Genomic DNA, 27,810 nt, shown 5'->3' with positions numbered 1-27,810 from the left:
ACAGAGTCAAAAAACATGGGTCAACCCCTAACTGCCTGCAAGAACTTGAGGGATTCAATGTCTTATCCAAATTCAGTTTTCCCATCTGTAAAATTGAGGTGGATAAGGCAATGCTCCGAATCCCTTCTGGTTCTCAAAAACCTATCATCCTAATTCTAGGGCATTTAATATAATAATGGAGTCATGATAACTCTGAATTTCATTACTCGATATTCAGGAATGACAGCAGAATCACCCAAGGGGTTGTTTTTTCTTAAGGAAGTGGGAGACACAAGCCCTCTCTTCCAGTATCCTTGTACATAGTCGGTATTCCACAAACACGCTGATATATGCATACAGGAGACACACACAAAATGCACGGTACCAAGATGATCGTGCAGCCTGCACCTCACAGCTCTAGGCATGGTATCATATGCTTTCAGGGTGATCCTCCCTCCGGGAGCCCTGCCTCCACTCCACTAACTAACAGACAACCTGGGTTCACCTCCTGCCCTGTGATCATAATCGTGGCAACCGCTCTGGTTCCCAATGTCTTCATCTGGAAAATGGGAATGACTTCAAGGTCTCCTTCAGCTCTGAAGTTTATGTCTCTTTCATGAGGCCAAATTTTAAAAGTAAGCTTGTACAGAATAAACTAGCAAAGAGAATCCAAAGGGTCTCTTTTCAGAGGCTCCCACAGCTCTAGTGCAGAGTCTGCCTTTCAATTCCATTTTATACCTTCGCCCGGAGAATGAAATTTCAGTGCCCAAACCAACGAGAAGGATGTACTTTCTCCGAAGTTGCTGTAATAGCCGAAAAGGCCATAAATAACCATTTATTAAACAAACAGTACGGGCTAAAGGAAGAGAAACCGCCACAATTAGGCCCCTGGGGCCTGCAGGCATGGAACATATCAGTGGGACTCTCTTATAATCCTGGCAATACGTTACCAGTTGTTCCATTTTCTTGACGTTATCTTCATAATCAAGATGCTATCCCAGCCTTTGTGGGCTTTAGAACTATTTTTAATTTTAATTTAAAGAGCAATTAAAGAAAGACAATGGATACTCGGGATAATAAAGTAAGTGATTAGCAGCATGCAAATGACAAAGGCTTAATGATAATATGGTTGGAGTCTCTAAAGGGCTTATGGAGAGAAAGCCCTTTCTACATGTGGTTGTTCAGCTAATGTGTCTCAACCCACAATTACAACATTGCTGACACCATTAACCAGTGAAACAACATCACTTCATGAAATCCTTGTTGCCTCATTAAAATAGAAAGGGTCAGGTAATTTACCAGCGTTGTATGTCTAGTTTTGTTGTTGGTAATTAGCAAACATTACCCAGCATGGACTCCCGCTGGGAGCTGGAGAAACTTAGTGAAATATTAAAGAGGAAAGTCTTTATATTTCACTGGAAAATTGAAAAGAGATGCAGTAATATTCTCCCTGGCATTCCCTTGCATGTAGGAAAAGGAAGGAGCTAGCTGGAACTCTTTCACTTAGGGAGAAATAGTCCAAATGCATTGGGAAGTTACTGTCCAAATCAGGCCCCTGCATCTGGATGTATACTGGCACATAGGGTCTTTGTTCCTGTTTGCAAAAGAGGGTAGGGTGGGGAGGACAGCAAAATTGCAAGCTACTTTATTGCTCTTACTTAGGTTTTTTGAATTAATCTCCTTGAAATAGAGGAAAGAGGCTATAAAAAGTTTTCTCTTTGGAATGCTTTATGATTTAAATAAGCACCAGAATTGTTTATTCAAAAAGTTAGTTCTATATTTTTTTAAATGTAGAGATAGAGGAAATATATCCCAGGGCCCTGACTTCCTGACTCTCTGCTTCTTAATGAAAGCCTCCATAGACCTTGGAACTGAGACCCCGCCTGCAATGCAGGCCAACACTGGTGTGTTGTCAGGAAGCAAAATGGTACCTTATTCTTTAAATGGAACTTTTGGAACATAAAACACATTCCAATAAATGTGAACAGAAAATTATGAATTCATTAAACTACTTTGGTATCTTGCGCTATATATAATATTTATATTCCGACTACTGTAAAATATGCTTTAATATCTTTAGGCAACTATAAGGACTTAAATATTTATAAAATGGCTAAAGATAAAGTATGGCCCTCTTATTCCTACATACAGATGATGTAAGGCATGCAATCAAAGACAATAACACTCTCTACCCATTTGTCATCTTAAAGGAGCCGATCAACGCACCATCCCTCGTGTGCCATCTACATAAGAGTTGTTGCCGACACAGGCAACTCCGGAGGAGTTTGCGCCTTAAAAACTACCTAGAGTGCTATAGTTCACAGAAAACAGGGCTTTCTGAAAATGGAGACAAAACAATAAATTTGCAGGCAAAACAGCTCCAAGAGGGGCTTCAAAATACTGCTGTATTTATCTCTGGGACATCTGGGAACAGGAAGCATTTTGATTTAATATTTCATAACATAGAGGCAATTGCTTCCTTGCATGGTATATAATTAATGCTCATAAAAAGGAGGTTTTTCAAAAATTCCTCAGTATCCTAAATACAAACAATCAAACAAACAAATAAATAAGAGACACACCTGGGCTTCCTTTAGAAATGTGGATCGGCCTCATATAATCCAATAAAGAGAAAGCCACCCTGAATTTATAATCACCTGGGGGCCTATTAAAAGTAGGTTTATAGATTAAGTGTGAAACTTCAACCCTGACTTTCTCATTATTTACTGTCCTTACTTGTCATTAGACCCAAGGTCTGACTGATTTTAAAAATTCTTCCATTTCTTATGCTGATTAGGCATTAAGAGAACTACATGCATCCACCTTCCTTGATCCCTCCCGGTGCAGATTCTCCAGGTTTATTTTCCCTACTCTTCCTGGATGAGGGTCGTGTAAGGCTGGGAACCACCTGGAAGTCTGTGAGTCAAAAGTTCATTTCTCGTACACCCCGTATTTTCACAGTGTCCATTACATGCCTTCCAAACTCTCCAGCAATCACCCTTAGGAGGCTGCCAGTTCCTTGGAGATTTAAGCTCAGTGAATCAGCAGACCTGATATGAGGACCACAGATGGTCACCTTGGGTGAAGAAAGGAGTTAGATCTGTGCTTCTCAACTAGGGTTGCACCTTTGAATCTCTAATGCCTGTGTCGTATGCCTGGAGTCTGATTTAATTGCTCTGGGATGTGGCCTGGGCCTGGCGAGGTTTAAAATTTCCCCAGTTGATTATAATGTACGGTGCAGGCAGAAAAACCATGGGGCTAGGTAAACTTCTTGAATTTGAAAGTGAGTGTTTCTGCATACATACATGGGGAGGTAAAAAGTGGGACAGAGAGAAGATCCATCATTTTTAGATATTTAAAGGGATTCAAGGATTTCACCCGAACATCAGGGCTACTGTCACAACCAATAGCTGTAGAGTGGATGTGCAGAGGTCTTCTGTCAGTGAGCTGTCTGAGGCCCACCTTCTCTGCTCCACAGAGAAGCTCCATGTGGGGGCTACTCTAGCCTGTCTAGGGAGGCATAATTCCAGTGGTCACTGTTACTGTTCCAGTTCTTCTTCACTTCCTCTGTAGGCTTTTATAAGTCTGCCTCACCTGGATTGCTCAGCTCCCAAGGTGTCTTGGTTTCCACCACTACCTATTTTCTGTGAGCATCTAGTGACAAGCAGAATCAAGAGTAACTCTGGCTGCTAAGTACAAATGGTTAACCCTACTTTGCTATTTGTTACTTTGGGGGTCCAAATGAAGAAAATGCTAGAACTATCCGATCATAATAATGACAAAAACAGCTCGTGTTGCTTGTGCTCTCATTACTGTCCTAGGTACTAAGTGTTTCACACCCGTTCACTCAGGCTGCCATGTCTGGTTGTGCAGGTCAGGCACTGGGCAACAGGTCACCTAAGCACTCATATCGTGGACATGGTACAGTCACATATTTGTTACAATATTTGTTCTTGGCAGATGGTAGAAGTGTGTTGTTCAAATATAATCAGTATATTATGAGAATATTTCAACAGATGAAACTAGAGTGTCTTGAGAAAAAAGTGGCTTTTTCTGACTGACGTAAAGGTGCCGTATGGACCAGAGAGAGCTCTTTATCTCATTTACTTCTCACAGCAATTTGATAAGCCCAGTGCAATTTGTATTCTCAGTGAAGAAACTGAGGCACAGAGCAGTGAAGTAGTCTGCCCAGGCCTCACAGGCAAAACACTTGCAGCAGAGCTGGCCTTCAAACCCAAGCTGTCAGTTTCAGAGCCCACATATGCCATGGTTAAACTTGACTGCAAAGTGCTTTTTCTACAGCCCGGATGCTTTACAAAACCCCTTTGCAGCCATTATCACTTTGGATTCACACTTGGCCCCCAGGGTATATAAGTGGAGCCACTTTAACAAACCCCATTTGGCAGATGAAGATGTGAAATCATGGAGCATTTGTCCGAAGTCAAATAACACACCACTAACACATGCAGGATTTAAAATCTGGTTCCGTGACCCTACGCAACTGTGTCGTCACTCTGACAGCCTGTTTGTGATTCACAGTCCTACAGTGACCATATAGTGATCATGCAGAGCAACGAACCCCAGGATTTAAAATCTGGTTCCGTGACCCTACGCAACTGTGTCGTCACTCTGACAGCCTGTTTGTGATTCACAGTCCTACAGTGACCATATAGTGATCATGCAGAGCAATGAACCCCAGGCCCCAACATCCCCCTGCCCAGGTGTTAGGGCGCCACTGGCCAGCTCACCACTGAGAGGAGTTCCATCCCCAGGTAGCCAGGAAAGCACTCAGGAGCCACTCAGAGCTCCCTGGAGCAGAGAGTAGAGATGTTTTCTGCCCGTTACGGAACCTTGGAGGTTCAATCCTACAGCCGCCTCAGGCCTTGGGCTGGTATTGTGCCAAAGTACCCACAATGGGGCCAGTAGGTTTGAACATGAGGAGCTAGTAGTAAAGGTTAAAGGAATGGGATGATTTGCTCTAGAAAATGCTTGGACAAGTCTAACCATGGCTCCTACTGACGAGTTCCATTTCTTTGATCTCTGTAACCCAGTGCCCAGCTATCAAGGGAATGGAGAGTAACTGAAGCCTGGAAGGAAAGGATGTAGTATTTAATAAAGGCATAGCGCTGCTTTATCTCATTCAAGGGCAAATTAAGACAGAGCTGGTTGCAAACAATGGATACTGGGATTAAATCATTTATTTGCTCACTCCACAAACCTCTACTAAGCATCTACTAGGTGTGAGGTGCTATGCTAAGTATTTACATATATTTCTGACAGTTGGTGGGAGTAAGGAGGTCAGTAAGATAATAGAACAGGCCATTCTTTGGAAGGCCTATCCAAGTGATCAATGCCCTCACCCACAATCATTTCCTTGGGTCCTCTGAAACCTTTATGCCCCTCAGTTACATCACTGGACACACAGCCAAGTGCACCTTCCTAAACATACTTGGCCTTTCCTACATGCATGCCTTCTCTCTGTAGGTCTCAGCCCCTTTCATCTGCCTATAGCCCCTGATGATAATCAGACCTATTCTCAAATTCAACTCCACTTCCTCTGGAAGGTCCCCACCCCAACCAATGCAGCCCAAAGCAACTGCTTCCCTCTCCTAACATACCATCGGGTGACATCCATGCGGCACTTAGAGTATCTGGTAGAAAATCTTCACTGGAGATACCTAACAGATGCCCAATGACTACTTGAATGCTTTTCTATAATTTAGGAAATAATTTCTACCAGAACATTCCACGAAGTATAACTGAAATACTTAAATATTCTCTAAATCTAGAACTAAAGTCACTTATAAATAAGTTGGTTTCTTTGCAGGGCCACTTTTTATAAAAGAAAAAAGATTTTAGGACTTCACATGAGTTTTTGCCTATAAAAGGACAGGTAAGACAAAAATGTACTGAACGGTTGGAGAGGTTTGTTTGCCAGTTTGAGGTTTGCACACTATCTTCACAGCCTGTGGATTAAATTCAGGCCTCGGAAAATTACAAATAACTCCCACCATGCATTTTGGAAGGTAGTTTGGAATGTTCCAGGCCCCATATTGCATTCAGGTAGTTCCATACAACTTCTTTTATGTAACTATGTCACTTCTTCCCAAATATCCCATTAGCTCCATGGCAGCCTGACCACGGAAAGAGCAGCGACATTAACCTCAGGCATATCCTTCATTCTTATCCAGAATCCCATCAGGGGCCTTAGAGAGTCCACGGATGACAAGACTTCTTTTACTTTTCTCTGATTATACAACAGTACTTTCCTCCCAAAGAACAGCTTGTGTGGACCATTTTCTGATCGTAATGTATTGCCTGAAATCCTAGGCTTTGGGGGCCAGAGTGGTCTGTTCATTCTCATGTCCTGCCTTCTATGGAAACTTACAGCTGAAGAGTGGGATAGATAATGAATAGATTAAACCTGGAAATATTTTATATGTTTCTGGACAAAAGAAAGCAGTATCTGGGTCTTTCAAACTTTCCACCCACTTCTAACAGCTGCAAAATCAAATCTATAGCAACAGGCGGAAAAAAACCTCTGAATCACACAGTTCACAGGGGCAAGCCAAGCAGAACTCTTGCCCTCTCTCCCAACTCTACTCTTGTTTATCTAGATGCTTCTACAGCAAGGAAGACTGGGAACAAGAGAATCTCAGTGTCTGTTTGTTGGGATGGGGAGGGCCACAGACCCACAAAACAGAGATGTATGGAGACAACGGTAAAAAAAAAAGTCAGCCCTCGGGTATAAGAAGCAGTTTAGGAGTGGGGCGGGCATGCCTCGAGTGGTTTCATTTCCCCGAATGTTTGTACCCAGGGATGCTACCATGACCCTTAATAACAGATGTCTAGATTCAGGCCTGATCTTATCAGAATAATACTGGTTCTCTTTTAAGGGGCAGACTGATGTGGTGAGGGAAGTACAGGGTTTGGAATCAGACAGCTTTGGGATCAATCTCACGTTCTCTTGACTAGCTATGAGACTTTGGGTAAGTAGCTGAATTTTCCTAGGCCTCAGTTTTTCTCATCTGTGTAATGGAGATAAATGACACCTGCCTTGGTAGTTACTAGGAGGATTAAATAAGATGTTGTATGTGAATGTGCCTCGTGCATGACTCACCTGGGAAAAGAGGAATTACCATTTTCAAAAGAAGCATTAACTAGGCACCCAGGCTTTGAGGAATAAAGCAGCTCAAGAAAGCCTGAGGCGAGGATGATGAATTCAGCCTCCTCCATCACCAACCCACATCTGTTTTCTGTCTCTGAAGCTGAGATTTCCTTTCACTGAAGTTGTCCCAAGCTGGGCACAGCCTGAGTGGGGACGAAAATCTGCTCTGCATGCAGTCAGAAGGAAAAGGTTATTTTGTACATTTAAGATGTTTCTTCCCCACATCCACTTCCCAAGGAAAACCCTCTCTTACAGAGGGCCTAAAAACTTCCACCGGTTCAGAAAGTCGTCCAAGAGTCTCAGTCTCTTATTACAGCTATTGTTTTTCCTTGTTTCCTTCACTGGGAATCTATTACCAGCATAGTAAATGGCAGTCTTAAGAGGATCTCTCATGTGGTAAAATATGCTGTGTAGGAAAAATTCTCCCAAGTTGAAGTCATTTAGAAAACAGCTGCAATTGCCACTTCGCTGAAATACATCTGCACCACTGTGCTGAGATTTGTCTTATGATGTCCACAGAAGAAATGTAACAGGGCAGGCCCCTTTCTGTACTTGAGACCTGCTCAGAGCCCTAAGCCAGATTTTCTTTATTGTTTAGTAAGCTCTTTTAATGAAATGTACTACTCTTATTATAGAGGACTCAAAATAAGATCTAAATCACAAACCAATAAAAGAAAATTATTGGGCTGGGTATCTAAAGTTACTACCTAGAGGCTACTCTAGTGTGGTATTTATAAATCTCTAAACAGTTAAGTATAATTGTCTTTCTGGTTTTTGGGACTGAAGCCAATAGCAGTTTCAGTTACAACTGAAGAAAAGCAACGAGCTTTGTGCATTCGGCGGGTAGAGAGAAAGGGCTTCTCCCCCACCACCATTTCAGAATTGAGAGAGAATATTGTGGTAATGAAATGTTATACGGGAGCAGAAAAAATGCTTCCCTGATATCAGGGAGGGAGGGATGAGCATATGTGTACAGGGATGTTTGCAAGTGAGAGGGAGCAAGCTTGGTGTGTGGGCGGTGAGGCTGGGGCCGTGGAAGAGGGAGAAAACCGGGAATGGTGGCTGTTGCAGGGTGACAGGGGAGCTGAAGATGGGGGTGGTCTGTCAAAATTAATGAAAAAGCCAGAGGGGCAGCTGCTCACCTCAACACAGGCGACTCCCCTCCGCATCTTAGCCACCAAGCACCATTCTAGAAGGATCTGAAACCTTCCATTAAAAGACCCAATACAACTCCAATCCTGCCAAATGCCATAGCTCTCCCTATGGAGTAAGAATGTCGATTATCCAAAACACAGATCCCTATGTAATAAAAATACGGAAAATACCAGAGACCCTCAGTGACAAAGGACCACAGAACTCTCACCTCACCTGATTTCCCTCTCACCACCAAGATCATGCCATCAGCTTCCCTTTGGCGAATGGACACACACTGATAGGATGTTCACTATACTTTTAGGCAGCCCGTTCTGCTCTGGAAATGTCTTCCTTATGTAGGGCTAAAATCTGGTTCTCCTTAACCAGTGGCCATTGAGCCTGGCTTTGTCCAATGGAGCAGAAGATAAAATGGCCCTTCTAGTCCGCTAGCCCTGTTCCCTTAACCACTTGGCAGGTGACAGGCTGTCCAAGCAGTGCCCCATTCTGGTCATCCCCTGGCAGCCTTCTTGCATTTGTCAGCTCCTCCGTTCAAGTGCTCACAGCTCTTGACATGCTCCCTCTCAGCCTGACGAGGAAGAACCCACCACTGCACAAAACAGTACCTTCTATCAGTGAGATTTGTGCAACCTTTCTTTAGTGATTATTTGAAATGGAATGCTCAGTGGTCTTCCTTACATTCCATCCTGTCCGTTTGTCCCAAGTTCCAGTTTAGGGAGGTCCTTTGGAATCTTGACTCCTGCCATTCAATAACTTAGAGATCCTAATCTACATGGTCTCCCCCTCAAAGAGAAAAGAGAAGTCACACTGTCTTCTCTGGAACAGTAAAAGCAATCTCAAGACTTTCAGATGTATCCTATGCACCCAGTCAATGCTGTCTCTCCAAGGACCACAGCCATACTTACATAGAAAAATGTCATTCCCTACCTGAGGCTCTTAACCTTTGCTGAAATGCAGACAAAGGAGAGCACCGGCTTATATGTGGACAACATTTAGTGTAACTGGCTGAGGGTCACAGAGGCTGGAGGAACCGTGGGGAGGGTGTGTGTGTGTGTGTGTGGGTGAGCTTTTCCGTGCGTGCTCATGGGCACATAACACATGCTGTATGCCTGCTGTGTCTATGTAAGCCACCACTAACTTACATAACTTGATGGCTATAAAGAGGCATAGAATATAGAAGAATAAATTTGGATGAGATGAGGAAAACCAGGCAGTAGACATCCGTCCTGGTTGGTGACACGTGCTCCTCCCTCCCTGGGGATGTCAGGAACCCAGCTGAGCTTATGGCTCCTTGGCTTCAACAATGGTTTCCTCCACCCTTTCTAAGATGCTGCTCTTACTTCTGCCTTTCAACTTTTTTGCCTCACACTCTCCCCTGTGGCACTCCTCTGCTCCTGGATCCAGGATTCATTTCCACCCATCTGCTTTTCATGCCCACCTGGATTTTCCACCACGTCCGTGTGGAAATGAACCGTGGTTAAAACCCACCTCTACCAATATTAACTCTCCCACAGCCAGACCTTCCACTCTGCAGGCCTCTTCCCATGAGCATGTCACCAACCCTCTGTCACGTTCATGTAGTCTGTATAACATCTACTATGTCTTATACTAGAACCTAATGCTCTTTTTCCAGTTCAAGGTTCCTGCTCTCCTTGTGATTCCTACCCAGGGTCCCTCTTTTTTCTCAGTCACTCCAAACAATGTTCCCAAGACTTCCAGACCCAACTCCCTAAAGTTCAGGTCCAATCCCACCTCTCTTGTGCTTTGAAACATGCTGTAGCTCCCCAGTGCCGACTGAATTATTTACAGCTTCTAACTCAAAAAAAAAATTTCCTCAATGCCTGGCCCCTTTCCCCTCTGCCTTAGGTCTCCCTGGTATCTTACACATACCCTGCATTCCAACAAATTGTACGCTCTGCTGTCTCTCAAACACATCACCATGTACCTCTGCCTCCTCTTTTCTGTTCTTTTCTCTAGTTTCAACCACCACTATTTGTTTCCACCTGCTGAAATCCCAAGTTTTTCAAAGTGTCCCTCAAAGGCACTCTCTCTTCTTGCCCTCAGTGTCACCCTCCTTAGAGTATAATTCTCTCACAGTAATAAACCAGTGTTCTGAAGCAGTGACACTTTTCCATAAGGACCACTTTTCCATAAGGGGTGTCTTATGCATTGTCTCCCTAGCAATCCCTAGCAACATCTTCAGGACAGGCAGCATGAATCAGACCAATGCAGAGCATAGAACAGGAAAAGGAACAACAGAGGAACCTTAACACCAACATCCAAATTTAGCCCAGACTTTGAAAACTACCTGCTTCGTCTTCTTAAAGAGACCCAGGCTCTGAAGGAAGCACACTGCTGACTTTGGGGAGGAGTGGGGTTGCTGTTGAGATCTCATCTTTGCCACTTTTCAAAAGCTGTCGTCAGGAAGAAAGTCTGTCCACTGGGCAACTAATATCCTTTACTCAGTGCTCAAGACGTTTGCCAGAGACTGACAAATACAGCCAGTTAGGCCGAAGACAGAGCCTGGGCTGCACTGCCCCCCCTAATCCCTCTTCTCTCCACTAACAATCTTCAGTCTTGGGAAAACTAATGACTACCCAAAAGACATGGAAGGAAGAAAGCAGACCAACAAACTGAGCCAACATAATTGGCCTAAAGAAGCAAAGTGGTTTAAAGATTAGGATCCCGAGAGAGCAAGACACCCAGGTTAAAATTATTACTTAACCTCTATGAGCCTCAGTTTCCTCTTCTTTACCATCAAAACAGTAATCTCCTTACGTCACACACTTCCTCTGAAGGGAAGTGGTTCTCAGCCCTGGCTGTGCTTGCAAATCATCAGAGAGCTTATAGAACTCCTGAGGCCCAGGTTGTCTGCGGACCAGTTAAGTCACAATTGCTGAGGTGCAGTCCAGGTGTCAGTATTTTTTAAGTTTCTTAGATGATTACAATGTGCAACCATGGGTGAAAACCAGTGATCTAAGAAATGCATAGCGTCTCATTGGGCAAAGTGCCTACCACACCATGGCAGTAACATGCACGAAGCATTAGCGCTATTAGTGCAGTTGTTATCGCCGGGAAGGCACTGCTTGTGGTGCCCAGATGGGTTTTGTTTTGGGCTCGGAGTCCTCACAGAGAAGAACTATTTTCAGGTGCAATAGCGCCCATATCTGCAAGGAATATTTCACTCTCTGAGCTCATCACATATTCATCTCTCTTATAAAACCTGCCACCTCAGCTCTCCAGCCCCCTTTCACACTCTGATTCTTTGACCTCACAGGGATTCATTTCTTGCTTTGTTTATGGCCTCTCAGTTTATACAGCATAACTCTGGTTTGACCTCTCCATCTCCTGTCTCAGATCTGGTGGCTACTCATTTTAATATTCTCTCAACAGCTCCATGGACTCCACTGCCTCATCGGAATCTCCATTCCCAGCTAGAGCCAACTTCTGCCTCTCCTGCTCCTGCTGCCAAGCGCTGCAGAGAAAGCTGCAGGGCTGTGCTGATCGGCCTCACTGCACCGTCCCAGTTCCAGCCTCGGCGGGTCCTCTGGGGCTCACACGTGCCTTCCCCTAACCCCGTGACGTCCCTTACATGTTCTGCATGATGTCCGCTCTGAACCTTTACCACCATCAGTCCCCTGTCCCAGCTGTCCCAGTCCCTTGCGTCCTCAGGGAAAACCAAACTGGCTGCTTCACAAAGAGAGCAGAAGCCTTCAGACTGAGCGTCCTCCAGCTTCCTCCTCCTCCTCACGCAGCCTTCTGCCTCAGCTTCTCCTGCTTCTCTCTGTCCCTCGCTCTATCATTTAACAACTATCCACTGCAGCTTCAAGCTTTCTCTGGTGACCGAGTTCTTCTCCTTCAGCCCCAAGCCTGTTTTTCCTCCTAGGTCCTCTGCTTACTTAATCACAGGCTACTGCAGCCAACAAATATGGTGTATTTGTCCTTAATCTAAAAACCAAAGGGAAATCTTTTCTCTGATGAGATCCTCTGAAATATCCTATTTCTCTCCCGTTCTTCACTTACAAGAGTAATAAATACGCTCAAATTCTCACCTCCCATTAATACTGCCGAATCCCGAATGCTGGTTTCTGCTGGCTAAAGGCTGTTAACTGTTCTTGCCAAGGTCAACATCGACTTCAGAGGGTCAAATGCCCTGTTGCCTCTTTCAGGCCCTCGTATACTTGACTTTCTTGTAGTATCGGGCACTGCTAATCATTGCTTCCTCTCAAGTAAGTTCAGCCCAGCAAATGCTTACAGCGTGCCAACTCCATGCCAGCGCCTGTGCTAAAGGTGCTCGGGACATGAAGCTCAGCAAGATGAGGGAGAGTCCTGGCCTCTTACAGAGCTCATAGTCTACTCAAGAAAACACACATATCAACAAGTAATTACAATATACCTAAACTGCTCTCTGGAATCTATTCAACTCTCTCCTCCTTTATCTTTCACACTGGTACTTCTACTTCCCTAAATCTTTATTTGCTGGTTTCTCTGGGAAATACCTACTTTCAGGGCCTATACCCAACCATCGCCAATGATTTCCAAGCCTATATAGCTTCAAACCTAACTTCATCTCTACAGCAGTATGTTCTTATTCTTTGTTGGATATTCTATGGATAATTCCAGCTCTAATGGGCCAGGACTCAGTTCTTTACCATCGTCCCCAAGCCTGTTTCTCTTTCTGTATCCTCTGCTTACTTAATCATTCACATCCACCCAGTAGCCAACCTTGAAACTCACTCCCATCTGCTCAGCCTTGCTCATCCACACCTCTTTCCCATCCAAGTGGCCTTCGATGGCTCTCTCCTGTTTCAAATCCATCTCGACCTTGTCCTGCCCTTGTGATGGGTATCACTAAAGCTGGACCATCAGCCCTCATCCCATCCTCCTAGTCCCCTGTAGTCATTTTCTTACATGGCTCTTGCTACCCATCTCTTCCCACCTCTAAACCATATCATATTTTTACCTGTTATCTTTTTAAAACATGGATTTGATCGTCATCTTCCCATAAGTCCAAACCCTTAGCAAGGCAGCATGTCTACGCTGTAGAGCTACACTGTCCAACATGGTAGCCACTAGTGACATGCCACAATTGAAATTTAAATTTATTAAAATAAAATAAAAATTCAGTTTTTCAGTCACCCTAGCCATATTGTTTATTTATGTATGGATGTATGTATTTATTTATTTTAATTAAGGTATCATTGATATACAATCTTATGAAGGTTTCAAATGAGCAACATTGTGGTTTCAACATTCACCCATACTATCAAGTCCCCCCTCACCCATGGCAGTCACTGTCCATCAGCATAGTAAGATGCTATAGAGTCACTACTTGTCCTCTCTATGCTGTACTGCCTTCCCTGTGACCCAACTACATTATGTGTGCTAATCATAATGCCCCTTAATCGCCTTCTCCTTCCCTCCCTACCCACTCTCCAGAGTCCCTTCCCTTTGGTGACCACTAGTCCCTTCTTGGAGTCTGTGAGTCTGCTGCTGTTTTGTTCCTTCGGTTTTGCTTTGTTGTTACACTCCACAAATGAGTGACATCATTTGGTACTTGTCTTTCTCTGCCTGGCTTATTTCACTGAGCATAATATCCTCTAGCTCCATCCAAGATGTTGTAAATGGTAGGATTTGTTTTCCTCTTATGCACACTAGCTATATTTTAAATGCTAAATAGCAACTCATCCACAAATGTCACCTCTTCTGGAAGCCTTCTCACTCCTTGAAATACATAAACTTAAGGGCCCTCTGCACTCCTGTGTTTCTAATCTGGTCCTTGTCTCACCACACTGTGATTGTTTATGGGGGTGCCTCTTCCACTCACCTGAGCCCCTCAAGGATAGTGGCTGAATCAAACTCATCTTTGGGTCCTGGGTCTTTATAAAGCCTGACACATAGTACATAAGGTACTCATTTATTCCTCTTTCTTTTCTTAAGAGTTACTCTTATTGGGAGACTAAGCAGGAAGAAACCATAGATGCCCATTTCATGAACTGATCTAAAAGCACGATGGGAAACTCAATCACAAGCTCCCTCTTTTCAGCTACTGCCTCAAGTGGCTCTCTGAGAATGCACTCTCCCTCCCTCTGCTCACCCTCCCTTCCCAAACCAGACTCAGTTCTTGTCTTTTAGAACCACAGGGAAATAGTCTGGCAAGAGCCACCGTTGTACCAGCTGATTTAAATTGAAATGTTTTCCCCAGATAAATGTGTGCTAAATAATACACCAGCTCTCCAGCCAAAGGGAAGTGACAGGCGCTCTGTAAATAAAGGCACTTAGTTGCTGGTAAAGAACTGTAAAGTGGTTCTGAGCTGATGTTTGCTGACCAGCAAGAAGCAGCTTCACCTGCTTTATATAATTGTCACTGGAGTCTTGCCTGCTGTATATTAAAACTGCATCTCATAGACCCAACTGTCACATCGGATATACCGTCTAGCTTTGGGTATGCCACCTTTCTCCGTAATTGTTTCTGACAACCAGCCATCACATCTCAGATCTTTTCAGAAAGTGTCTGATCCATGTTCCCTAGGCTGGGTCAGTTCTGACACCATGTGGCCTGGAATAGTGACACCAAACAGAAATGCAGAAAGGGAAAGAAGGTTTTGCTGGCCTAGGAGACCAAGTAACACCCAATGATAAGTGTCTGAACACAAATCCCAAGGAAGACTCTACCTTCTCAATGTTAACACACATTTCTCATGTTACATTATATCATGTTAGTTTTTCCTTAAGGATGCATGAACACTCTAGTCTAAGAGCACACACATTGGTCCTGAGTCCACGTATCTGTCTGCTGCTTTCTGGAGAGACGGTAACACAGCTCTCAGGGAAAAGCAGAGGATGGGGTTTCAGAAGGACTTTAGAATAAATAGTGATGAAAATCGGATGACAGCAGCCAGAAATCTATGTAGGTATCACTCTGGGGAAGTTAGATTTGTTTCACAAAATGAAAAGAGTAACTAAAATCTATTTTGTACTCTCTGCTTCGAATCCACCTGGAGTGTGGTCATGCCAAATGCCTGGATGAAGGGTAATAAAAGCATCTGAGGCCAGTGAGCCCTCCAGTTGGTCAAAAGGATGCCAAGGAGGGACAGTGGCAGAGGAACTCTGTTTGCCCACCTGGCCCGGCAGGCTGGGACAAACCCAAGGGATGAGCTGCGTGGTAAGCAGCCAGAGGCCATCAGCGCCCACCCACTGGGGAGTAAGCAACATATCATGTTGATGGCCATGCCTCCTGGAAGGTCAGAGTGTCACCAGAAGAGAGTATGAGAAACCAAGGACAAGACAGGGGCAGACAGACAAAGAAAAAGAAGGGAAATGTGGGCTTAATGGTCCTACAGCGCTGACAGTCATGGAGAGAAGAGTCTGCTTGCTGGTACTGGAGGAGCACTGCTCCACCCAACTGCTGACCAAGAGTCTATGAAAATCGCTACTGGCTACAGAGCACATCCTCTGCCTTCCTTTGTCTTTGTGGTGTGTGTGTGTGTGAAGTACTGCCTCTCTCTTTCTTTTTGTCCAGAAAAAAATGAGTTCTCTTTCTCTTCTTCCTTATCTCCCATCAAAATCTATTTTTCTTGCTTATTCCTGTGCTAAAACAGTAATTGAGAATTGGGTGAGTAACTACAGAGAGGAGGGAAGGCATTTTACCAGTCTGGCCATCATATTGGATTTGAGAAGCTGGGATAAGGTTTATGAGAGCCGGAAGGGACACCTATATCAGCTTCATGTGTGACTCAATATACTTTGAGATTCTAATCTGTAGATTGGAAATAACAATTACTGAATTGGAGGGATTAGGCCCATTAGGGCGGGGGGAGTGTTTCCTGTCCCTCCTCCTCAGTCCTATCTCCACCCAAAAGGAGCTCTTCTGCTCCGGCGTCTGCCCATTCCCCTTGCTGGTTCCTGCCCGGGGAGGAACGACTGATCAGGTTGGTCAGCACATTCACTGGGCTAGGTTTCATGAGTGTGCAGATTTATTGTGCACGAGACACCTGGGGACCTGTAAGAATGCAGAGTCTGCCCCAGCAGGTCTGGGGTGGGCATGAGATTCTGCACATCCAATAAGCTCCCCAGGTGATGCCCATGCTGGGACAGGGGTGGGAGGACACACACTGAAGAGCAAGTATGTGAAGCAGGAGCTAAAAGGTAGCCTGTCTCTTCCACACCCTAGAAGGCCAGTGTACTATCTCCGCATACCCTTATCACCTCCCTGAGCAGGCCGTGCAGGAGGCAGGCCCTGGCTCCCCAGCCTGCATCTGTGTAGAGAAGAGCTCTCTCGTAGAGCTGTGACATGGTACCCTGCCCTGCAGGCATGGCTGAGCAAGGATACCAAGATTCAGATGTGGAGCTGAGAGGGAAGATGGTGGAGCAGAGAGGTCAAAATAGTGCTTCAGGCTGTATCAGTTAGGGCTGCGTCTGGAATAGAAGCCACTCTGTTCCAAGTGCGAAGAAAATTAGAGGTTGACACAACCATTGGAAGGGCTGAAGGAGCACGAGGCCACCATTAGTCACTTTATTGTAACACCAAGTGGAAGTTTTTCCTGGGCTTCACCAGCAGCTTCTGTGAATCTCAAGACTCCTGGAGAACCCCACATCCTCCTGTTAGTCCCTAGAAGCAAAGTCAGTGGTTCTGAGACAGTGTCCCTGAGAGCAGCTTTGAACTCACATCTGCTCAGAGTCTGGCTGCAGCTGCCTCCAAAGACTCAATGCCTCTGTTTCTCTGCTGGTTCCCAGATCTTGCTCCCATGCCCCCTGCTTGCTGGCAGACGGCAGCCCAGAACCACTCAGGGGAGAGGCTTCAACAGACTACTGTTCCTGGCTTCTCTGCAATGCTGGGCAGATGTCAGAAGGATGGGCTGAGTTGACAAAAGATAATGTAACACCCAGGTCCAGGCTGCACAACCAAGTTGAGTTTTATCTTATCAATGAGATAGCACTTTATCCTGGCAGCTGTTGTTCTCATGGGCTGTGCTCCCCCTACTGTCAATCAAGAAGGATGGGATTCAGGCCCCCATCAGGCCCCCAATGCCACCCATCCAGTAGACCACATGTGACAATGATCCTACAGTTCATGGCAAGCCTACACAGAGGTGTTACTCAGAGGAAAATGCTTCACATCCTATCCTGCCAAGGCCTTGATCAGGGAGATTGTTTGTTTGGGGTTTTGCTGCACTGTCTCTCTGAGCCTCCCTGATGACGTCTCTACTTGTAGCTATGTTCCCAGGAGAAAATGACAGGAAAGGTCGGTGCAGAGCTGAGAGGGCAGATGTGTGTCACCTCTTGCTAAATGACTTCTAGTGTCCATATAGTCCTTACTCCCTGAGATCACCACTCCTTGGTCAGCATGTAACAGCATAAAGCTTAAAACCCCCATGCAGCTAAAACAATGGCACAGCTTAACACAGGTCAATGGCAAAAATATATACTAAGGAGAAACACGGGGAATTTTTCAGCCAGCATCTTTTCAGGGCTCTGACATTTAACTGGTGACCCTCGTCATAAAGCCACTGTTTGAGAAGGCTTAGGAGATGGCAATTTAAAGGCTGGTTTATATTCTGGGAAGGCAGCTTATTCTGAGTATGGGTGTTCAGGTCTCAAGCCTGCTTCCCAGGATGCCAAGAAGAGGCAGCAGATGCCCCTTTGAAAGCCGTAACAGCAACTGCAGGTTTCACTGCCAGGCAGGCTGATGTGAGCCTCTTTGAATTACTGAGTGAAGGATATCCCTCTTGCCAGTGCCTGTCCCCCATAGGCACAGCAGAGAAGTATTACAGGCTGTCCTTACCTTGGGAATTAGCCTGTAAGACCCCGATGCTGTCATCAAACTGCATAGATTTGATGTTGAGTGACGCCAAGATGCATTCCTTGTCCTGCAGCGAAGTATCATCAATATTATTCTGATTGGCTGACAGGATAACGCACATGTCACAGAGGTTGATGTTGACGGCCCTTAAATCAGCCCGACTTAATGGCGTACCCTTTGGCATAGAGGAAAGAAAAAAAAAAAGCAGAGGCAAAAGTGAGACTGAGGAAGAAGAGGGAAAGGGGAAAAAATAAAAACAAATTAAAGATCGAGCCGGAGCTTTGGGAAATTATTTAACAAGTATCTTTTTTATGCCTTGACATTAAGCTGGCCTAACTACATTCAAGGGAATAGGAGCTGTGTGCTAATCTAAAGGGTAGTCGGTGCTGACGGCAGCATTTTGGGCTTGCTCTCAATACTCAATCAAGCTATTACTAACAAACGAGGGAGAGGAATAATGCCAGGGTTCTACATCTTCTTCCTGCCTGGAAATTGTCTTGATTTAAGTAACTGTCCTGTGGCAACGTCGGCTTTCAGAATGTAACAAGGGGGTGGGTTTCCAATGGCTGTTTATTTAATAGCAGGTCACTTCTGTCTCAGGGAAAAGACAGCAGCTTCAACTAGACTCTCCAATGCAGCCAAGGGGAAATAGCCAGTGGGCATGGTGTGATGAGGTGGGGCTGAAGGCCCTGCTCAGTCTGCAGGATGAGGGAGGCAGTGGAATTAACGTGCGTCTTGCCAAGGGGAGATGGAAAGGAGTTAAGCTTCAGGTCATATCACTTTCTTGAATATTTTCAGCAATAAAAAAAGAGAGAATTTCCTAACTGCCCAAGAAACACAGGAAAGGTTAAATACATCATCGGATATATATATACAATGGAAGTCTATGCAGCAGCTAAAGGGACTGAACCGGCTCTCCACGTAGGCACTGACTTGGAAGGGTCCCTCAAAGAAATGGATAAGTAAAAACAAAACAGAAGAAAACAAAAACCACAAGTTCTAGATAATTCGAAAGCATGATTTCACTTATGTAAAAAGAAACTCACAAAATAAAGCTATATATTTATGAATGTATTTATAAATGTATGTATATTCAGAGAGAAAGTTCAGGAAAAATACATACTAAACTAATAACAGTAATTACCTCTGGGGAGGAGAATAAGATTGGGGGCAAAGGAAAAGTTTGTTTTTGACTTTATATACTTATGTATTGTTTGAATATTTTATAACAAGAACATAGTTGTATGTTACTGGTATAATTAAAAATAAATAAGCCAGTAAACAGATTTCTTAAAAATCCCAATACAACAAAAAACAGTGGGAAAAAACCTGGATCAAGGGGGTAAAGACAGAGAGGCAGGAATACAGCCACAGGTAACATAGAAGGGTTAGTGTTGGAAGGGAGGGACATGGCCTCCACGTGCTGTGTGTCCTCAGGAGGGGTCACAGCAGAATTAATCAGGCCATCCGATGTCAGAGCTCCGCAAGGGCCATGTGGCATCATTTTGGAATTCACATCCAGCCACCAGCCTGGCTGGTTCTCCGCTTCTGCTTTGCCTGTATGGAGACTTGAATCACCTTCAACTCACTGACTGTGTAGGGAGAGGGTTTGCCAACTGCCATCGATCTCTGGATGGCTTCCTCCATTTCTCCTTCCTGGAGCAGGGACTTTGAGGAGATGGGATTTGGCTGCAGAGAGGGAAACGATCAACCATCTTTTATGACTCACTGACAGTCATGATTCTATTCTCAGACCCCAAAATGTTGCCACAAAGTGGAATTATGGAGGAAGAGGCATTTAGTGCTATGGGGCTAGGAAGCTACCAGTTCCAGGCTCCAAAGAAGTATCTTTTGAGAGAAGAAGGATCTCCTCTTTTCCTGGGATCTCTTGGTACAAAGTCTGACTAACTTCCTGAATCAGTTTGCCAGTGCATAAGCCTCAATTGCCTACATCCATATTCTTTTAATTTTCACCTTGTAGGGAATCCGGCAGTAATTGTGATATAAGACAATCCCTGTGCAGTTATATACATATGATTTCAAAACTCAAGAAATACAAATGATATACATAGAAACACCTTGTATTTCTCTGGGTTGGCCCTATACTTAAGACACTGTTTAAACAATAAAAGATGTTTAGATGTAGGTGAAGGTCCATTTAATACAAACATGTGTTAAGCATGCTAAATTTTGGAGGCTTTGAACAGGACCTGCAAATAGGACAGCTTATTCATATATAGGCTGGCAGGTGAGTGCAATGTACAAGGGCATGCCGAAGGAAACACACATACACACACACACACACACACACACACACACACACACACACACACACACACACACACACACACACACAGACTCATGTAGCCCAGCTCAACAATAAGCTCTTCACAAAATACTTTTTAGGCCCCAGCCTGTGTGTTCCCAAGGAACCCTGTGGAAAAGCACAAACAGGAAGATAATCATAGACATCTATAACCAAATCTATCATGTCTGAAATTAGCAAGATATATATATTTATTTATGCTCTTCTATATATATGACTTTGTTTCTCTACAGGTGACTATTTTTAACTACATGTGTTCACTAAGTCAGTGGATTTTTGACCCAGCATCCAAAAGGTATCTGTGTTTTCTCACTTCCTTAAATATTCATTGAGCACCCATTGTACCAGTGATGATATAAGGACAAACAGTGGCTTCTAATGGGTACTACTTGGGCATAGATTCTTATACGTTCCTTATTGAATTATATTACTTGCCTTTTTTTCTGAGGTTCTAAAAGATTATAATAGAAACAATGGACTCCATCTCCAGAAGTGGGAAAAAACCCAGGTCCCTTGAATATAGCATCAAATCCATGTTCCTCAGTTTTAGGGATGTAAACTTCTGAGAAAAACCTTTGCAGGAAAAGGGCTATGCGTGTGGGTTTGTGACATGGAGAACTATACTAAATGTTGAAATGTACAAAACCTAGAATTTCTTGGGAGAGTATGGAAAATACGTTGATTAATGATGAAGAAGTGGTTAGTTACATTACTCCCAGATCATATATCCCATGTCCTTACACTAAATTGTGTAGTCCCAAACTGTTGCTTTTAGATTTGGATCCTAATGTTTTAGAATCAAGAATATCAAATGCACATATATGGACACACACACACTGCTGGGATTCTAAATGAATGGGAGGTAGGAGGTGACCAGCAGAAGGGGTTGGCCTTCCATACAGCACAAATAAATAAAAAACTCCTTTAATACATTTAGTTCAAAACAGAATGTGGCACAATCAAGATTTCCCCAATTAAGAATGTCATAAATAAAATTATATCAATAGTTCTCTAATTAAATTCTGCTATAGGCATCATTGTCTATAGGCATCTGCATATAGGCATGCTGCTACAGAGGTATATCCAAAGCGCTAGGTTTGGATAGGCAAGAGAGTGTTTAGACATCGATATGGTTAATAAACTTGTTACCAGGTAAACTTCATACCTGATGAGTGACTGAACTTGGCTGCAAAAGGTCTCCTAGGATTAGGACATTCCTGGACAGAGCAGAGGGGAAGTTCTCAGGCCCATAACCAGATGAAGCAGCAGAAGCCTAATCAAAGCTAAAACTATTATATCCATCTGGGATTTTCTTTTGTGAATGAAAAGAAAAAAAGCATCAGTAATGTGACCTTCGACTTACAGGCAATATGGACACTTTGGGGAAGTTATGCAGTGTCTCCCACTCCCGTTTGAGGTACTCAATGGAACCCACAAACACAATGTGCTTGAGCTCGTGGTAATGAAAGTTGCTGGCACGGAGGGGCATCACAAGGTTCCGGAGGCCAATCAGGGCTGAGCTGACATCGCCGAAGATGCAGACCACGACGTGGCCACTCAGAACGGTCATGGCAGCTTCACTTCGCGTCTGCAACAGGGAGGAGCGCGTGAGCACTGGAGAAAAGACCTCACAGCGTTGAGGAACACCATTTTTGTAAAGTGAGAAACACCATTTTTGTAAAGGGTCGAGTAAACATATGCAGAGTGCTTACTAGATGCTACCATGTGCTATTATTTTTATTTTATCAGTGTTATATACATGCCATATATATTTATAATTTGAGTATGTGTGTACATATTATATTGCTATGATAAATATATCAAAACATATACCCATACACTTCTTTCAGAAAGGCATGCCCATACATACAAGCAGGAGATCTTTCATAATGATTGTCAGGGGGCAAATAAGAGGAAATAGCAATATTTATGTTTTTTGAAAAGAGAATTATTAGTTCCCATGAAATTGTTGACAAAATGAGCCGCCGTTTCTGTCTCTCTTGCTGAGATGTTGAGAAAATGGTCAAAACCTGTGTTGGTCTCAGCTCCAAAATTTAACTTTTGAGTTACAGGCTCATCAATGAGGTTTCACAGTGCACTGCTGCTTCTGTAGGTAGAACATGATATCCTGGCAAACCATCGCCTACCACCTGTTTTTGTATGGCCATGACCAGTAAGATAAGACTGTTCCTTGTATTTTAAAAGGGCGAAAGAATTTAAAAGAAGAATACTTCATAATATGTGAAAAATTATATGAAATTCACTTTCTAATAAAATTGTACTGCAACACTGCCAATCTTATTCATTTAGGTATCACCTATGGCTGCTTTGACAACTACAATGGCAGAGCTAATCAGCTGTAACAGAGACTGTACGGCCAATACCTGAATTATTTATTATATGACCCTTTCCAGAAAGATCTTGCTGGCCCTTGTCCACTGTTGTCTTGGGCCTTCCAGGGACATGCCTGGAGTGACCCCTATGTGTAGGCCACCAGAAGATGACTCCCAAACAATAATTAAAAGGATCTAGAGATAGATCAGCAATAGCAACAAGCCCAGGTCTTCCCCTAATCCTAGGCCTGTATCCAAAAGGAGATGAATGAAAGAATAAAAACACTCCAGTTACAGGAGGACCCTAGCTTCCCAGGAAATACAAATGGTTAGCCACAGCTGGCCCTTCATTCACCATGTTAGTGGAGAGAAAAACACAGCAGGCCAGTTGTGGGCCTTTCTCTGCCTCTGCTTCTGGTCCAACTCCTCCTGTCTTGCCTTCCTTCCTCCCTGTCCACCCACCACATGCCTGAATGGCCCCATGTGGCTTACAATGCTTTGAGAAAATCATATTAATGTCCACTGCACATATCAAACTCTGCTGTTTAATCCCTAGAATAGACCAGTATATTATTGATTGTTTAAATGCCAATACTGCAACTCACGACAATGTCAGGGTTACTACAGTAATCTCCAAGGAGAGGAAGAAGCTAGCTTTCACTCCCTGATTGTTAGAATAAAGCAGGAGCTGTCGCCATTATTGGTTTCACTCTGCCACGGTACAGGGACCCCTAAGGCAGGGGTTGTAAGAAATGTCTTACAAACAGTGACCAAGGAAGACCCACCAAGGAGTCATATCCCACATGACTGCTTCATGGAGAAGACATGGAGTTAGCTATCTTGGCTGTGTGCAAGTGTGAGTGTCTGGGTACCCATAGGGGAGTTTCCACCAGTGTGTATCATGTTGTGATGGGGCTCCTCATGATTTTTTATTAACCAGGTCGCCTGGGAGGTTAGCTCCATTCAAAGAGGCCAAGGAATACAAACTGGGTCTGGAGTAGGGACTGGAAATCTATAATAGAGAGTCTAGGAAGGCACCAGTTAGCAGGATGACTGAGGCACAATGCTGACCCCAGGAGCTTAGATCTGGCACTAAAATGCCTGTCTAAGACTGGCCACAGCACCACCACCTGGGAGCCTTGTAAAGATCCCAGTTCCTGGGCCTCAGCCCCGAAGAGTCTGATTCTGCCAGCTTCAAGACCCACCAAGGAAGGTACTCACATGGGTATCTTGTGCTTCCTCTGCATCCTTCAGGGTCTAACACAAGCTGGGCCTTAATGGCCTTAAACTCTTTGAGGTATTACATGTTTGTATCCAATAAGACTTCCTTGGACTCTTAAATGCATACGAGACCTTTTACCCTAGATTTGAATAGCACTTTGTGCCTCGCAGAGCTTAGCTTTAAATATATTTTTTCATGATTACATTTTATGTCTTCTATTTAAATGATCATTTCCTCAAGACTGAGGCCATCTCATATTTTCTAAACTCCAAAGCAATTAGAGTCCTGCTCCCAGTGGGTGCACACAACCCCAAAGCCTCTTTACATAGCTGTCTCCTCTGAGCATTCTCATCTCGGCTCCAATGTTACTTTCAAGGCTTCTTGGACTACACTGCTGAATAGCACTCCCCAGGCTCCCTGTAGCCCATGACCCTGCTTTATTTTCTTCACAGAACTTTATCAATCTCTGAAATGTTATTACACCTTCATTTGTCTACCTGGAGATATCTTCTTTGCTGCCCCTAGAATACAGGCTCTATAAAAGTGGTCATTGTCAGGGTTTGTACCCCCAGCAAGGAGAATAGTGCCTAGCACATATTCTCGTGTTCTAAGGTTTTGTTAAGTGATGCTACTTTTCAGATGAGACAACTAGTACTGTGCCTCCTTAAACTCTTTCATGCTGGAAGAGGACTTTGGATGTCAGTTAGTCATACACTCCTTAGGCATATCTAGGCAAGTTGTTAAAACCCTGGTCTCCAGATAATGGCACCCAGCTTTGGACCTGCCCCAGGAGGGTAACACCAGGCAAAGTTTAGATCACCAGAGCACAAGTGTGATGTATACAACCTCAGGATGTACATACAGGCAGCAGCTTCGTGATGGGAGCTATTGGCACTTCTGGTTAGTGGAGCAATGGCTATTTCCTGAGAATTCTAGCTTTCTGCCTCTTGTCTGCAACTTTCACACCTCTAAGACAGCCTCCAGCACAAGGCTGTATTGGCTCTTAATGTCTGATTCTAATTAAGATGAGAAAACACACACACACACACACATACACACACACACACACACACACACACACACTCAGATAAAACACAGAGAAACATCTAGTGGATCAGTGTCCAAAGCCACTCTGAGGAGCTGGAGCCATCCTCTCTTAGGGAGTGTGGCCATGACATCAGATGATAGGATTTTCCTGGCTGGCATAAAGGAGCAGGCCACAGAAATCTGGGGATGGAAGGCACAAGGGAGAAAGGACCCTTCCGTCTGAACTTCCTGATCATTAATCCATTTTTCATGGATTACAATAAACTGTAGGTAAGCTGATGTAGGCATTAAAATGTAACACTGTTAATCAGACAAGTTTAAAAAGCAGAACGTATTGTTTTCTATGCTGACATTGTTGGGACAGATGGCAAGAAGCCCACTGCTGCTACAGAGGTGAGGAGACCACAGAACAGGGCTCTGAGTGCCTGCCTTTCTGAAGGGCAACCACGGTGCATCTCTGTCATCCTCATAAGAGTACTGGCCTGTCTACATCATGTGCTAACGAGGATCACAATATGCAAGACATTGTTATAAACAAATAACAATACAGGGTAGCATTCTGATATCTTCATGGCATTTGATAATAATAATAATAGGTAACTTCATTGAGTTATGTGTTTTAGCTTTCAATCCTCACTAAAACCCTATGAGTCAGGGTCACTCTCATCTCTTCTTACAGATAAGAGAACTGAAGTGCAAAGAGGTCAAAGAGGTTAAGTAATTGGCCCAAGATCAAGCAGGCTCTGGCCCCAGAGCCTCATGCAGAGGAATTATAGTACAGCCTGCCTTCCGCAATGCCTTCCACATAGTAAGTGATTATCCCTTATTGTAATGAGCCAGTAAATATTTGCAGAGATTGAAAATTCCACTCTTGGTTCATGTTCTGATGAGAGTTCTAGCTGCTTCACTATGTGTCCTGAATTTTAATTATCAAAAATAATTAGGACCAGGGACTGTAACCTTCCACCATCTAGGTAGGAAAACCCCATTCCTAGCAAACATGGCTTAGGACAGAAGCGGATGGCATGGTTTCCGTGGTTCCCCACTCACCAGGATGACTTTCTCTATCTCCCTGGGTGCACACCAGTGAAACATCCCGGTAGAGTCATACTTCTTCACGTTGGAGTCCATGTTGTCAATCTGATCATTGCCAGGAATTAACAAGGGGTCATGCCTGGGGAGAAAAGGACAGGAAAACCTAAGTGGATAAATGTAATAAATTATGAATGAGAAGTGCCCCCTGAGTTACATCTCAGAGGAGATTAAAGATGCAGAGGAAGTGGTTGTGTCACTTGAAAGCCATTCTTCTAGCAGAACCCATCCTCTGAACAACTGCCCCAAACCACCACCACCTCCTGGAAGTGCAGGTGACCTCTGTCAGGTAATAATTCTGCCTTTCTCTCCTATTGCCTGTTTCCTAAAATGGCCTTCACATCATTTTGTGGATTTAGCCAATCTGTTTATGGAGATCTCATCCTTACTCTCATTTTTACCAGCTATTCAATCTCTCTCTCTCAATCTCTCTCTCTCTCTCTCTCTCTCTCTCTCTCTCTCTCTCACACACACACACACACACACACACACACACACACACACACACACACACACACACCACTCAAAGGGTTGTTATTAGCTTTGGCAATGAAGAGGAAGAAATGGGAATAGAGACTCATGCTGACTGACTGGCACGAGGATGGAAAGCCAATTACTTGCTCTTTCTGACTACAACTTCTGACGTGATGTTCTTCGCAGTAAAAGCTTTAACAGGCTGCACTTTAAATATTTTAGCAATTTGCCCAATCAGATTTTGCTCTCCCTGGCTGAAGCCCTTTAAAGATTCAGCAGCATGTCACTTCAGAGCAGATTGACTACCAAATGCCCACATCTGGAATACATGATTTCAATACTAACCAACACCCTCTGTCCTGGCCTTGACAACTGTATTTGCACGAACTGTCTGATGATGATTCCCCCCACCTCCCAAGTACAGTGTTCCTTGGATGAGAGCCTCAAGCTTAAATGCATCTTAATAAACTTGTCTTGAATTCTCAGGGCTACATTCACCCTCTCTTGCCTTGTTTACTGGTGGAAAAGGAAAATGTTTCCACTGAGGCCTCCCCTCCAGTGGGGTGGTAGAACCTCACCAATACCCTTAAGAATTACAATAGAATCAGGCAAGTCTAACAAGCTTACAGCATGTGAGATATACTTCTGCATCTTGGGCCATATCCATTGCCCAGATTCTATCTGACAGTGCTTATATACCTCAGTTTTAGGGAAGGCCATCTGAACTTCTACAACACTGACTACATATAATCAGGACAACGTCCCAGGTATACCTAACTAGCCTCGCAGCAGAGCTGTCCCCGCTGATTACTACTGTCAATTTAAGAGAGAAAATACAAATAGATTCAAATTCCAAAAATCTATTATAAAATGATTTTACCTTTTAGATTATCTATTGCAAATATCAAAGGGTAACCTATGTTTAGTTTTTAGCATTTCTCCTTTGAAATGTCTCTGATGCTTCTCATTTATATATTTGGAACACAGAGAGTAGGACTGTAATCCCTCCTCGATGGTCCACAGACCTAGAATTCAGCTTTTGGGACATCTGCCATGACCCTTCCAGTCTGCCTTCTACCTCCACTTAAGATGGCAAAACTCTCACTGCATTTATCTATCCCTCAGAATTTGCTTTTAGGCAATACCAAATTACAAATACCACGTGGGGCAATCCTGCAAAGTTATCTTCGATGAGCATGCTAGATTACTACAGGA

At 44.0% G+C, this 27,810-nt stretch overlaps 1 protein-coding gene across 24 annotated transcripts in view; it reads right to left on the bottom strand.

The window, feature by feature from the left end:
• Window positions 1–27,810, bottom strand: part of KCNMA1 (potassium calcium-activated channel subfamily M alpha 1) — a 696,669-nt gene that overhangs the window by 48,025 nt on the left and 620,834 nt on the right. For all 24 annotated transcript variants that reach the window (XM_073240755.1, XM_073240756.1, XM_073240789.1 and 21 more), the window contains 3 exons: window positions 26,080–26,203; window positions 21,791–22,015; window positions 18,084–18,276 (listed from right to left, as the gene is read on the bottom strand). In XM_073240755.1, coding sequence (XP_073096856.1) covers window positions 18,084–18,276; window positions 21,791–22,015; window positions 26,080–26,203 — 542 coding nt within the window. The remainder of the gene's footprint in view (window positions 1–18,083; window positions 18,277–21,790; window positions 22,016–26,079; window positions 26,204–27,810) is intronic.

Source organism: Manis javanica, chromosome 7 (assembly GCF_040802235.1).
Source record: "Manis javanica isolate MJ-LG chromosome 7, MJ_LKY, whole genome shotgun sequence".
Classification (NCBI taxonomy): Eukaryota; Metazoa; Chordata; class Mammalia; order Pholidota; family Manidae; genus Manis; species Manis javanica.
This window is presented reverse-complemented; position numbering and strand designations above follow the sequence as displayed.